A 13,257-nucleotide genomic window follows, 5' to 3' on the forward strand; every position below is an offset into this window, starting at 1 on the left:
TGCGGATGTGAATGATCCTGATCGTATGATTAGAGACCTATGTGATATTTGGTCTGGGTATCATAAACTCTTTGCTGCTGTACCAAGAGTTTCAAAAAATTCTAAACCTCATGCACCCCATGCAACAGAAGGGAATTCTATGGTAAAGGGAAAAATGGTTGGTCATTCAGTTACTTATGCAAGTGTTGTAAAGGGAGTCGGGGGTAAATTTACCCCAAAAAGTGAGGATGAAATAGTTCAACTCTCTGCAGGGGATTTTATTGTGGAAAAAAGACACCGAGCTTGCCTCATTAGGGGTAGGGATTTTCTTACATTGCCTAATCTTCAAATGCTATGTTATGATGAAGGATTTGAGGATTTCGACATACATTATGTTGGTGGATTATGGGTTATGCTTGAGTTTAAACATAAAGTTGCATGCAAAAATTTCCTTGCAAGTGATGCTATGGATCATTGGATAGATGAGAAGCGACCATGGGATAGAAACTTTGTGCCTTTAGACCATTTGATTTGGGTTGATGTTGAAGGATTACCTCTACGGGCCTGGAGTAAACAAGCATTCAAATTTTTTTTGGCTAAATGGGGAAATATAATACATCTAGATGATGATTTGGGAGAAGATGTATATAAAAAAAGGATTTGTATTCTTTCCTCAGTCCAAGAGATTATTTCAGAGACTGTGACAGTTAGCATCGATGGCCAATATTTTTTGGTTAGAATAAAGGAAGCACCTGGGTGGACACCAACATTTACTTGGAAAAATAATAAGACTAGCAGTGACCGGTCCAGTGAGAATGGTAATGGATTGGAAGATCACGATGATAATTTACAATGTGATAAGGAAGAGGGGTCATTGGACCCGTTTGGAATTTATGAAACACTAGAAAAAATGAATGGGGATGCAAGAAATGGGAAAGAAGTCAATTCAGGTGCCAGTTATAAAGAGATACGGGGTAATGATAGCAGTAAAAATCCTATACATGAAGAAGGGCAATCTCGGAATTCACATGAAAAAATAGAGGAGCAGAATTTTGTGCCTAATAACAGGTCACCTGATCAGATGCATGAGGTTGAACATTACAATGCTGTTGATCGCCATCAGCATTTGAAGGTTGGTCAGCCTTCACAACTGTGCCCGCCGGCCACTGTTTCGGTTCCAGCAAGTGTGCCGGCCAGAAAAAGCAACCCGACAGCAGGTCCGGCCCCCTCTGCTGCATCGGCTATGAATTTTCGCCCAACTGATTCTAATCCGGAAAGGAAGGCTAATCATACCAATGCTCCAATTGGTTTTTCGGGAGGGTTTGGACGGGTTTCGGGTGTTGTTGACTCAGAAGATGAACTAACCCATCCTCCAGGCTTTTCAAATTGTAATAGTTTTGTTGCTGGTTCGGATAATTCTTATAATAAAGGTTCTTTCTTAAGTGAGATTCAAAAAACAATGGAGATGGGAAAGGCAATGGGATACGATTTGGAGGGATGCTATGACCGGGTAAAAGAAATCGTTGAAGGTAACGGAGAAAAAATGGTGTTGAGATGAATTGTCTCTCCATCAACATTCAAGGAGCGGGTTGTAAAGACAAACGAAGTTGGGTACGTAATTTGTGTCTTAAACATAAGGTTAATTTGTTGGCTATTCAAGAAACGAAGATGGAATATGTTGATGTTCGTATGGCTCGGTCTTTTTGGGGTAACAATTCTTTTTCTTATGTTTTCTCTCCTTCTCGCGGTGCTTCGGGTGGTATTCTTCTTCTTTGGAATTTGGATTCTATCTCCCTTCAATCTTCTCATATTTCTGATTATTTTACGGTTATTGAGGCTATTTTGTCTTCTTCTGGATTGCCGATCATGTTTATTGTGGTTTATGCTCCGCAAGGGGAATGTGTGTTGATGGGCAATTTTAATGAAGTTCGTGATGAATCGGAAAGACTAGGTACTACGTTTAATTCCAATACAGCTCGGAGATTCAATAATTTTATTAAGCAGGCGGGTTTATTTGATGTGGCGCTTGGAGGCCCTTGGTTTACATGGAGTGATAAGTGGGGTTCAAAATTTAGTAAGCTGGATAGATTTCTAACAACCCGTGGTGTTTTGGATGCTTTTCCTCATTTGACAGGTATGGTTTTGGAAAAGTACATTTTGGATCATAGACCTATTTTGTTATCAGAGCATAGAGTTGATTATGGGCTTACTCCCTTCCGTATCTTCTATTCTTGGTTCAATTTGGAAGGGTTCGATGATGTAGTAAGAAATTTGTGGTCTCAAGACCAGAATTTACTCACGGTTTCTCATCCTTGGGTTAAATTAAAAAAGAAGCTCCAACTCCTTAAGTCAAATATTCGTGTTTGGAATACTTCTTCTAGGCTCAAAATGGATTCTAAACGAAAGGAGCTTCAAAATGTTTTAGATTCTATTGATTCTCGCCTTATGACTAACGGGGGGTGCCTCTTTACGGGAGCAACGAGTGAATATTCTTAAGAATATCACTGATTTAGATCATGTTACGAATCTGGAGTTAGCCTAAAAAGCAAAAGTCAAGTGGGGCATTGAAGGTGATGAAAATTCAGGATTTTTTTACGGGGTCATAAATAATAAGAGAAGACAAATGGCTATTAGAGGTGTTTTGAAGGATGGGTGCTGGATTGATGACCCGAATACGGTTAAGGAGGAATTTCGTGGCCATTTTCAGACTCTTTTCTCTAAACAGGCCGGTACTAGACCGAGAACTCAGGATGCCCATTTTTCACATTTATCGCCTGTTCAGATTCAGTTTCTTAATGTGGCGTTCACTCGGGAGAAAATAAAAAAGGCAGTGTGGGACTCCGGATCTTCAAAATCTCCAGGCCCTGATGGTTTCACTTTTGGTTTTATAAAACGGTATTGGGATATTGTTCAGAATGACATTTTTGACATGGTCTCTCACTTTCATACGCATTCGTCGATTCCTAAGGGATGTAATGCTTCCTTTTTCACTATGATCCCTAAAATTAGAGACCTGAAGGTTGTAAAAGATTATAGACCTATTAGCTTTCTTGGGTGTCAATATAAGATTATTGGTAAAATTCTCGCTAATAGGTTGGCTGAGGTTATTGATTGTCTGGTTAGTGTGGAGCAATCGGCGTTTATAAAAGGCAGACAGATTCTGGATGGTCCATTTCTTCTTAATGAAATTGTAGCTTGGAGTAAAGCCTCTAAGAATCCTCTTTTGGTTTTTAAAGTGGATTTTGAAAAGGCTTATGGTTCTCTATCATGGGAGTACCTGATTGAGATCATGCAAATTATGGGGTTAAGTTCTTTGTGGTGCAATTGGATTTTGGAGATGTTATCTTCGGCTACGGTTTCCGTCCTGGTGAATGGCTCTCCTTCCTAGGAATTTCGTATGTTTAGAGGTTTGAGACAGGGGGATCCCCTATCTCCTTTTCTTTTTGTGCTGGCTATGGAGGGTTTGCATGTGGCCCTTACTAGGGCCCAGTTAGCTAATGTTTATAGGGGAATCAAGATTGGAGGAATCACCATTTCCCATCTTCTCTATGCTGATGACGTTGTTCTCTTGGCTGAATGGAATCAGGAAAATGCCTTACATATTGTTCGTATTCTTAGATGTTTCTTTCTTGCCTCGGGTCTGAAAATCAATCTTCTCAAAAGCAATTTGGATGGAATGGGGGTCACAGATGCTCAAGTTTCTTCTATGGCTACTTGTATGGGGTGTTCGTCAAGTTGTTTTCCATTTTCGCATCTGGGGGTTCCGGTTGGGCAGAATATGGCCAGAATTGCTTCCTGGGGTCCTGTGGTTGATGCTTTCCGGAAAAGATTGGTGGGGTGGAAAGCCAAGTGTCTCTCTTTTGGAGGGCGGTTGACTCTAACTAAAGCAGTTTTGGGGTCGGTTGCGAGCTAGTTGATGTCTATTTATCCGGTGCCTCTTACAGTGATAAAGGAGTTGGAAAGATTGAGATCAGTGTTTTTTTGGGGTGCTGATTTGGATAATCGTCGTATGCATTGGGTTAGCTGGGATAAAGTCCTGACCCCTAAAGATGTTGGAGGTTTGGGGATTGGCAGTTTGTTTGCCTTTAACAGGGCTTTATTATTACGTTGGAAGTGGAGGTTTTTTCATAAACCTAATTTATTATGGGTGAGGGTGGTCAAAAGTATATATATGGTTTGGGGGATAATAATAGTTTTCTGATTCCAAGGAGACAGTTGATGGGACCCTGGAATGGTATTACAAGGATTGTAAATAATCTTAAAGATAAGGGCTTTGACTTCCATAACCTAGCTCCGGTTAGAATTGGTGATGGGGCGTTTACTTCCTTTTGGCATGATAAGTGGCAAGGCAATAATCCTCTTTCGATTTCCTTTCATCGAGTCTTTGCTTTGGATATGAACCGTTCAGCTAATGTCAGGGATCGTTACTTAATTGGGTGGAATACGGATAATCTTAGGTGAATGCCTAGAGGCGGGATTGAAGAAACTTAATGGACTTCTTTCTTGGAAGTGGTGCAGGGGGTACAGCTAAAGGAGGTCCCGGATAGATTGGGTTAGTCTCTTGAAAGTTCTGATTCTTTTTCTGTTTCTTCGGTAAGGTATGCTTTGGATAGTGGTTTGGTGCCTTCGGGAGACAGGGGCACTCGGTGGAATAATTGGGTTCCTATTAAGCTCAATATTCTAGTTTGGAGAATTAAGCTTTCTAGTATTCCTAAGAGGGAGAGGTTATCGAGTAGAGGTGTTCTGGTCCCGTCTATTATGTGCCCTATTTGCATGGTTGCAGCCGAGACTATAGACCATATTTTCTTTGGTTGTCGTGATCTACGAGATATTTGGGGTAGGGTCGCTATATGGTGGGGGGTTTCTCTTCCCTCCCAGTTTTCGGTGCAAGCCCTGCTTAATTGGTCGGGATGGTGTGAATTTGCGGAGAGGTCAAAGAAAGGCGTTTGATGCGGTCATTATTACTTCATTTTGGTGCTTATGGAGTTTTCGTAATATGTCTGCTTTTGGAACGGTTTTACCAAAAAGTCGGGTATTTTTGATGATGTTGTTGAGAAATCATTCTTTTGGATTTCCAATAGATGTAGTAGGGTAAGGTTAAATTGGACGGAGTGGCTTCATAACCCATCTCTTGCTACTTCTCTCATGTAATCTTTTTCTAGCTCCTTGCTAGTTTTTATTTTTTATTAAAAGCCGTTCCCAATAAAAACAAAAAAAAAACACACACACGCAAATCCCTAGGCTATAAGGTATCTAAATTTGTAGGCAATTCTATGTATCAATTCCTGAAAAGATCCTTAACTTACATTCTAACATGCATTTCTAACATTTCACACATATCAATAAACATAATATGGATATTTTTTTAATCATTTTCCTTTTTGAGTTTTGGTTGATTGTATGTATCACATTCTTTCCTTTTTACATTATTCTTTTTAGGAAAAGATTTGCTTATTACTCAGATCCTTAGTTTGGGTTTGGAATCACACGAGTGTTCATCCAGTTCACTCAAATCAGGGCTCTGATACCAACTTTTAACATCCCGATTTTCAACGCAAATTTTTCATTTTTATTTATTAAATTATATGAGAGTATTTATTACATTATGTGGAAACATGATTGTGAATGCACGTATGTACAGTTAAACCTTGCCCTTTTCATGAGTGAATGAATTTCGTGAAAAACATTTATAACAATTGGGTAAGCGCTAGGCTTAGTGAGTTTCCCCCAATATACCATATACCACAATATACATACATTCATATAAATAATATGCGTATTTTACACTTACGGCTTTCACGCCTTTTCGTTTTTAACACGGGTCTACATGTACTTACGGCCCACATGTCGTTTCGTTAACACGTAGGCCTATAGGCTCCCGGCCTCTTTGTCATTCCGCCATCATCCCTTAACTAATTCACAATAACTTATAAGCATATCACAATCATGCATGTATATATTACATATTCGGATCTACAGTCACATAGAAAACTATACTATGGGCGGTGTGCGCGACTTCGTGCGAAGATTTCTGATATCTTAAAAATTTCATATCTTCTCCATACGAGCTCCGTTTTTATGGGGTTTATATCCACACGTAGCTATTGCTGAGATCTACAACTTTCAGTCACACCCCCAAACCGGAACGGCGGAAAGGTTCGGGGGCGGAGGACGTCATGTTTAGTATCACAAGACATGCATCATAGTAATCAAAGTATTAAACAACCATTTCATTAGAAAGAAAATGTTTACAAAGTATGTGTTTCATATAAGATAGATTACACAAGTAAATGACAAAACAATACATGAAGCTACTATGCTCCATCTTCTTAATCCCAGCACGTGTACCTGTCTACTAGTTACCAGAGAATACAAGTTATTTTGAAAGAGAGTAGATCAGCATTTAAGTTGGTGAGTTCATAAGTATTTAAGTGATGTATTAGTAAGTTAAAAGCTCTTTTTAGAAAACTTCGCCTATTCCTCAGAAGGTCTTTTACCTTATGATGTGATTTAAGATAAGTATAAATGACTCTACAATCCTTTCTATGAGTACTAAATGAATATAAGTTATATAGAATACAGATCAAACAAACAATCGATTGTGTGAATCTGCCCTAAGCCCACAACCAAATAAGGAACAGGGAATGAGGCGGAAGTCACACATCCCATTGTTTGTTAGATCTTCATTGTATATAACTCTGGTGCATTCTTTTGATACTCACGGAGTTAACTGTAATAGTTCTTTTAGTAAAATAGTAACCACAATAGTTCCTTCTATAATCACTTAGTTTACACTAGTTATATATAATCTAATATCGAACAGGTAGTTAATTGTGTGAATCTGCCCTAAGCCCACAACCAAACAAGGAACATGAAATAAGGCGTAAGACACACATCTAACTATCTGTCGGATATTACATATATATAACCCTGATGTGTAAACTTAAGTATTATAGAATTAACCACTTAAGGTCCTTTAAGTTGTACTGGTTTAATAGAATGGATTAAACCTTTCACTGTTAAGTTTCTAGTTTAGTTTACTCAATGTTCTATCTGAAAATATGTTTTTGTACTAGAAAACGATGTATTGAATTTGTATACTATGATCTGACCTATACCTAGTACTCCTTATGATTACTTGGTGTATACGATATATATATATATATATATATATATATATATATTCAAGATCGAGTAGATAGTAGACTGGGTGCATCTGCTCTAAACCCACAACCAAACAAGGAACAGAGAATGAAGCAGAAAGCACACATTCTACTATCTGCTGGACTCAATTAATATATATCCTAGATGTATCTACCGAGAAATTTTAAAGTTAGCATTATAAGTCACCTTCTAACTGAATGTTTATGTTACACATTTTACTTATGTTTAATGTTTTTCCTTGAATCATACATCGTGTTTGCTAACCCTGGTACGTGGTATTTGTACCTTTGTTATTGAAACGCGGTATGATGTAAGTGTCATTCTTCAAGTTTGCTAACCCTGGTACGTTGTATTTGTACCGTTGTTAGTGAGATCTGGTATGACGTTGTACCTCGTGTTTGCTAACCCTGGTACGTTGTATTTGTACATTTGTTTGTGCAAACCCGAAATAATATGTTATTACTTCATGTTTGTTAACTTGAATTTTACATATGTTTATGTGTTTCTTGTATCATACTTCGTGTTTGCTAACCTTGGTACGTGGTATTCGTACCTTTGTTATTGAAACGTGGTATGATGTAAGTGTCATTCTTCACGTTTGCTAACCCTGGTACGTTGTATTTCTACCGTTGTTATTGAAACCCGGTATGACGTTGTACCTCGTCTTTGCTAACCCATGTACGTGGTATTCGTACTTTGGTTTATGCAAATACGGTATTCCTGAGTAATTTCATGATTTGTTCTTCTGTTATAGTTATAGTATGTTCCTTCTGTTATAGTTATAGTATGTTCCTTCTTCCTTCCTGAGTATGTCCTCTATGTTATCATGTATTGTATCTAGTATGTTCTCTATGTTATCGTGTATTGTATCTTCCTTCCTGAGTATGTTCTCTATGTTATAGTTATAGTATGTTTCTTTTGTTATAGTTATAGTATGTTCCTTCTGTTATGGTTATAGTATGAACTGAATCCCTAAACTATACCTATTATAGTTTACTAGTATGTTTGTTTGAATTGTTACTACCTTGAAATAAAGACTCATTTATCTACTGAGTTATGATTTCACTTTAAAAACGGAGTTTTATAAACCATAAAGTAACATAACTTTTAAAAGAGTTTTTGCAATGAATTGATCACTTAATAAAACATAAGTAATCCTTAAAATGATGTTTATCACAAAACATTTACACACTTATCATTGTGTTCTACTTGTATCCCCCCCCCCCTTAAAAGCATTAAAAACATTTAAAAGATTGATTATAGGGGTATGAACTCACCTTATGTGGGTGATTCAAACGAATATGCGCGTAAGGATGAGAAGTTCCACGAATGAAGTCTCGAGACACAACAAGTCCTAAATGACATATAATGACATATATTGGCATGAATATAATGTTTATAAGCAACTATATGAAAGGAAACACCCCTAGGGACTGGGAAACACTTGGACCAAGTGTTAGAATCACATATGATTCATCTAGGGGAGTGTACGTCCACAAAGAGGAGTTTACGGCCCAAGTGGTATGTCTAATGGAGTTTACGGCCATAGGGTTTACGGCCCTATGAGTTTACGGTCGTACACTCAAGGCATGTTGTACCCAAGTATGTGATAAGGTCCTATTTGCATCAAGGAAGTGTTCTAGGTCACAAGTTTAGCTTCTTAGAAGGGTTTATGGCCAAAATGACACCTTTATAAGGGTTTACGGCCAAGGGAGATGCTCTTGGCCGTAAACTCCTATTGTTCTTGAGAAAGGGATGATTTCAAAGGGTAAATCAAGTGCTTCTAGCATACAACAAGTTAAGGAAGGAGTACTCACGATATTGAAGCTTGAAAGGGTTGATTTTGGTCCAAAAACACTAGTGTGTTCTTGGTGTTCTTGGTGAAAGTTGAAGATTATGAAGATCTAGACAAAAGGAATGTTTTCATGGATGAAGCATGAGGATGATACATGATTAAGAAGGATAACAACAACTAGAGGGAAGAACACTTACGTTTTTGGAGGATTTGGATGAAGAACTTGATGATACTTGAGAGAGTTTGAAGAGATTTCGGCCAAGGAAGGAAAAGAATGAGGAAAATGAAGTGCTCTCATATATATAGGAGGGGTTTACGGCCATGGTTGAGTTTACGGCCGTAAACTCCATGTTTACGGACGTAAACTCCACATGATGGAGTTTATGGCTTTGTTTGATGGTTTGAACTTCAGTAGTTATATCCTAACACTCATTCCTTGAATGAACTAGGCTTAAAACACTCAAACAGACTCTAAACAGTGCTGAATGATAGTAGGAGTGAGTCTGACTTAAGGTTGATTGGCTTGACTTATAAGGCAAAAAAATTCAGGTTGTCACACTTTCGTTTAGACTCTGTCGGCTAAATTTTGACTTTTTTTTTAAAGTTATATTCTTAACACGCTTAAACTGTTAAAGCACGTATAAAAGTCATAACTCTCTCATATGAATTCCATTTAGATTGTTTCTACATAGACGGAATCATGTGGACAAGATCTTCAACTCTCGTTTAGATTGTTTCTCCTAACAATCGACATATCTGTATGTCGGTTTCTATGTCGTACACTGCTGCGCTGAAACTTCTGAAAATCATAACTTCCTCTTATGAAGTCAAATTTGGTCGTTATTTATTCGCACGCTCTCGGTTCTATGATTACTACGACTTTCATCAAGACTATTTATCCTAAATAGTCTTCTATCAAAGACGTCCATTTACGTGATTGGTCGTTTATACTATAAGGCGAAAATGGGGTGTTACAAAATGTTTTGATTACTATTATGGAGGAAATACTTTCATGATTTAGGTGAAATGAAAACAAACACATAAACCATTTGTTGTTAGCTAATTTGAAGATGTATTATATAATGGCCCAGATTTTTTAACATTTAATCTAATGGAAATATCAGAGTTTTTCATACAATTGCGGAGTTCTACTAAAATAAAAACACTTTAAATCCTAGGTTTAATCACAGGTTTACGATAAAATCTACTACATATAATAAACAACAAGGAAATACACAAATAGTATCCTACTATCCATTTCTTGTCCTTATGCTCTTGTTTTCTCTTCTAGTACCACGGTTGCTGTAACAACCCAATTTTTTCAACAAATTTTTCATTTTTAATTTAGCAAAAATCTCCAAGTATCATAAAACCAAAATAATAAAATCCCAGGTGTATCAATACAGTCATCCGAAATCAAATTATCAAAATGTGGACTCATAAAAAGATCTGCAAGTCGGTCTATACAGTCATGTCTTTGACTTCCCGCGATCATCTGAAGTACCTGAAGCATATTTAATCCACAATTGAAAACATAAAACTTAGTGAATCTCTCCCAAAATATTCATAGAGCACATTTAATCCTCGTCTTCCCTCCAACTCGTAGCTCTTTTTTTTTGTACTTTTCACTTTATGTTACCTTCTTCTAGATGATGGTTGTGTTTCTGATGCCATTTCGTCATTGTCATTATCGAGGTTTATAAGTTGGGATTGTTGAAGTTGAAAAGGTTGTTGAAATTGTTAAGAAAATTGTTGAAAAGCTTGAAATTTGGGTTGATTGAATTGTTGTGGTAGTGTTTTGATGGTATGAAAGGCGGATGAATAGAGATTTTTGGATTTGGATATTAACAATTGTATCTAATGAAGATGTGCGTATAGATCATTTAAAGTGTTTGGGTGTTTGAAGTCCGCAAAATATTTTAATTTAGATTATTATTTTGGAGAAAAATTTTGAGAAAATGGAAAGATAATGTTTGTTTTTGTATTATGAAATGTGTATAAAATGATTAGCATTTATAGTTATCGGATCTATGGTTTAAATTTGAAAATTGAATAAAAAAAATTAAAACACAAACGCATGCAACAGATTTATTTGTGATTGTTTGGAAAGAAATTTACAATTCAATTCTTACAAACCCTATAAATTTGCATATTATATTCAAGTTTAATTTAGTATTGGTTTCGAATTAAACCCACAAAATTCTGCAAAAAAATGCTTGAATCGGTTTGACATGCTAACAAATGTGCTTTGCGAATTAGATATATACAACAGCAATAAAAACAAGAGATTTAAACCAATAAATCTTAATTAACGTCATTTGGAAGGTAGTGAATAAAAGAACAAGACCCATGTTGCAACAATTATAAGAAACAAGTCGTTCCATTCATTAAACCATGATCAACATCAGCATACAAACTTTTAATATAATCTTAACCAAAAAAACTACAAATTCTAACGTCATAATCTATTCAGCCTTCTTAGCTTTCTTTGGAGATTTAGCAGCTTTAGATGGAGTTGAAGGCTCCTTGGCAGCAGTCTTCTTTGGCAATAGAATTGGATTGATATTTGGGAGAACGCCACCATGAGCAATCGTAACTCCACCCAATAATTTCCCAAGCTCTTCATCGTTTCTAATGGCCAACAGAAGATGTCTTGGAATGATTCTGGTCTTCTTGTTGTCCCTGGACGCATTTCCAGCCAACTCTAGAACCTACAATCAACAAAAATCAACCAGCTTAGAAAAATAATCCATGAATTGGAATCAAGATCAAGCAGAACTTCAGAAATAAGATCTAGGCTCCGTGTTCTTTGTTTAATTCAAAGTCAAGCCAGTAAACATCGATTTACGATATCCCTAAATTATACGAAATGAATAGATGAACCCATGAAGATCAGATCCACATTGATCTTAATGCAATGAGATGAGAAAATAAAACTTACTTCAGCGGCAAGGTATTCAAGAACAGCGGCGAGGTAAACCGGAGCACCACTGCCAACACGCTGCGCATAACGTCCTTTCTTCAGAAAACGCCCAATTCTACCGACGGGAAACTGCAGTCCGGCCTTGACAGAGCGGGTAACCGCCTTCTTCCTTGGACCACCGGCCTTTCTTCCTCCGGCACCCTTCTTCGACTTTGCTGCGGCTTCCATTTTTCTTTTAGCGATGAATAAACAGTGAGAAATGAACGGATTCTTCGTTATGGATGAAGAACAGTTGTTGACATGGTTTGGTTTTGTAGAGGTGGGTGGAAGTCACTCGGGATCAAATAGCTTTGGAACAACCGTTGGATGGGGTGATTAATCAACGGTCTTGATTTGTTAGATAGCGATCCGCGTGAAATTAACCCGTTTTGAAGATTATGTGATTTCGACCACTTTTTAAAAAATTTAAAAATATCATGACTCTCCCGCTAAAAAAACTAACCATGTGTTTTCCAAATACGCCGTTATAAATAAAGGCTTTATTATTATTTTGGGTGATGTTAAAAATACATCATATAAATGGCCTTATTATTTTTTTGGGTGATGTTAAAAATACATAATATTTTTTTTTTTTGAACCGGCAATTTTTATAAAAAAGACACTCACAAGCAAGGAACTAGTGAGAGCCGAATTACAATCTAAATTACATAGAAGAGATCGGTGAATTTTTCCAGTTCTCCCATACAAAATTCCCTTTCCCATGCCTAAATTTAATCCAAGTATAGACCATGGATCTAACACCTTCAACCACCAATTCCGGAGGGATAAATTTTGAGTTGAAAACTCTATCGTTTCTTGCTTTCCACATTCCCCATAAAGTTCCGAATATGATTGAATTTATTGTTCTCTTCTTTGTTTGGATTTCCCACACGTGGCTACGAAATTTAAAATCTCCTTGACATTAGACAGTTGAGGGGTATGATTTCACACCAGTTCCATATCCGATTCCAAATTGCAATTGCAAAAGGACAAGTGACCAGCATATGAACTCTTGTTTCACTTCCTTAAATACATACACTACAAGTTTCTCCTTGAATCTTAACTCCCCGCCGCATAAGAGCACTCGCTGATGGGATTCGGTTTATCCTTGCTCGCCATACAAAGCAGTTCACCTTGTTGGGAATCCATTTACTCCACCATCAAACTATATTCCACCAACGAGGCTCACATACATATCACAAGTCCCCGGTCTCGTCTCGGCCCTTTTTGAATCGAGTACGGATCCTCCGCTTTCGGTAGTACGGGCCCATACTACCTTCCACGTATATCCGTACTTTCCTCAAGAATTGCCTCAACTCAACCAAGTCCTTTCTACTAATACTGCGGTTCTCGTGCT

The 13,257-nt window shown here is 37.3% G+C and overlaps 3 protein-coding genes across 3 annotated transcripts; 2 read left to right on the forward strand and 1 right to left on the reverse strand.

Annotated features, from left to right (window-relative positions):
• The first annotated feature begins 1,647 nt into the window (after positions 1–1,647).
• On the forward strand, positions 1,648–2,475 carry LOC145114099 (uncharacterized). Its single transcript, XM_079050106.1, has one exon. The coding sequence runs from the start codon at positions 1,648–1,650 to the stop codon at positions 2,473–2,475; it is 828 nt and encodes a 275-aa protein (XP_078906232.1).
• A 958-nt stretch (positions 2,476–3,433) lies between these two features.
• On the forward strand, positions 3,434–3,892 carry LOC145114100 (uncharacterized). Its single transcript, XM_079050107.1, has one exon. The coding sequence runs from the start codon at positions 3,434–3,436 to the stop codon at positions 3,890–3,892; it is 459 nt and encodes a 152-aa protein (XP_078906233.1).
• A 7,407-nt stretch (positions 3,893–11,299) lies between these two features.
• Positions 11,300–12,164, reverse strand: LOC145112731 (histone H2A-like). Its single transcript, XM_079048863.1, has 2 exons — positions 11,880–12,164; positions 11,300–11,649 (listed from the first exon to the last, which is right to left on the reverse strand). Exons 1-2 carry the CDS (start codon positions 12,087–12,089, stop codon positions 11,404–11,406), a joined length of 456 nt encoding a protein of 151 aa, XP_078904989.1. The 5' UTR covers positions 12,090–12,164; the 3' UTR covers positions 11,300–11,403.
• Between the last annotated feature and the right edge of the window lie 1,093 nt (positions 12,165–13,257).

Source organism: Lactuca virosa, chromosome 5, assembly GCF_052849685.1.
Source record: "Lactuca virosa cultivar CGN04683 chromosome 5, Lactuca_virosa_CGN04683_v6, whole genome shotgun sequence".
NCBI classification, from domain to species: Eukaryota; Viridiplantae; Streptophyta; class Magnoliopsida; order Asterales; family Asteraceae; genus Lactuca; species Lactuca virosa.

Bases quoted from the DNA above. Each gene is read 5' to 3' on its own strand.
- LOC145112731 (XM_079048863.1), bottom strand. From the start codon at position 12,089: ATGGAAGCCGCAGCAAAGTCGAAGAAGGGTGCCGGAGGAAGAAAGGCC. The intron at 11,650-11,879 runs GTAAGTTTTATT...TGTTGATTGTAG, and splicing joins TTGAATACCTTGCCGCTGAA to GTTCTAGAGTTGGCTGGAAA.
- LOC145114099 (XM_079050106.1), top strand. From the start codon at position 1,648: ATGGAATATGTTGATGTTCGTATGGCTCGGTCTTTTTGGGGTAACAAT.
- LOC145114100 (XM_079050107.1), top strand. From the start codon at position 3,434: ATGGAGGGTTTGCATGTGGCCCTTACTAGGGCCCAGTTAGCTAATGTT.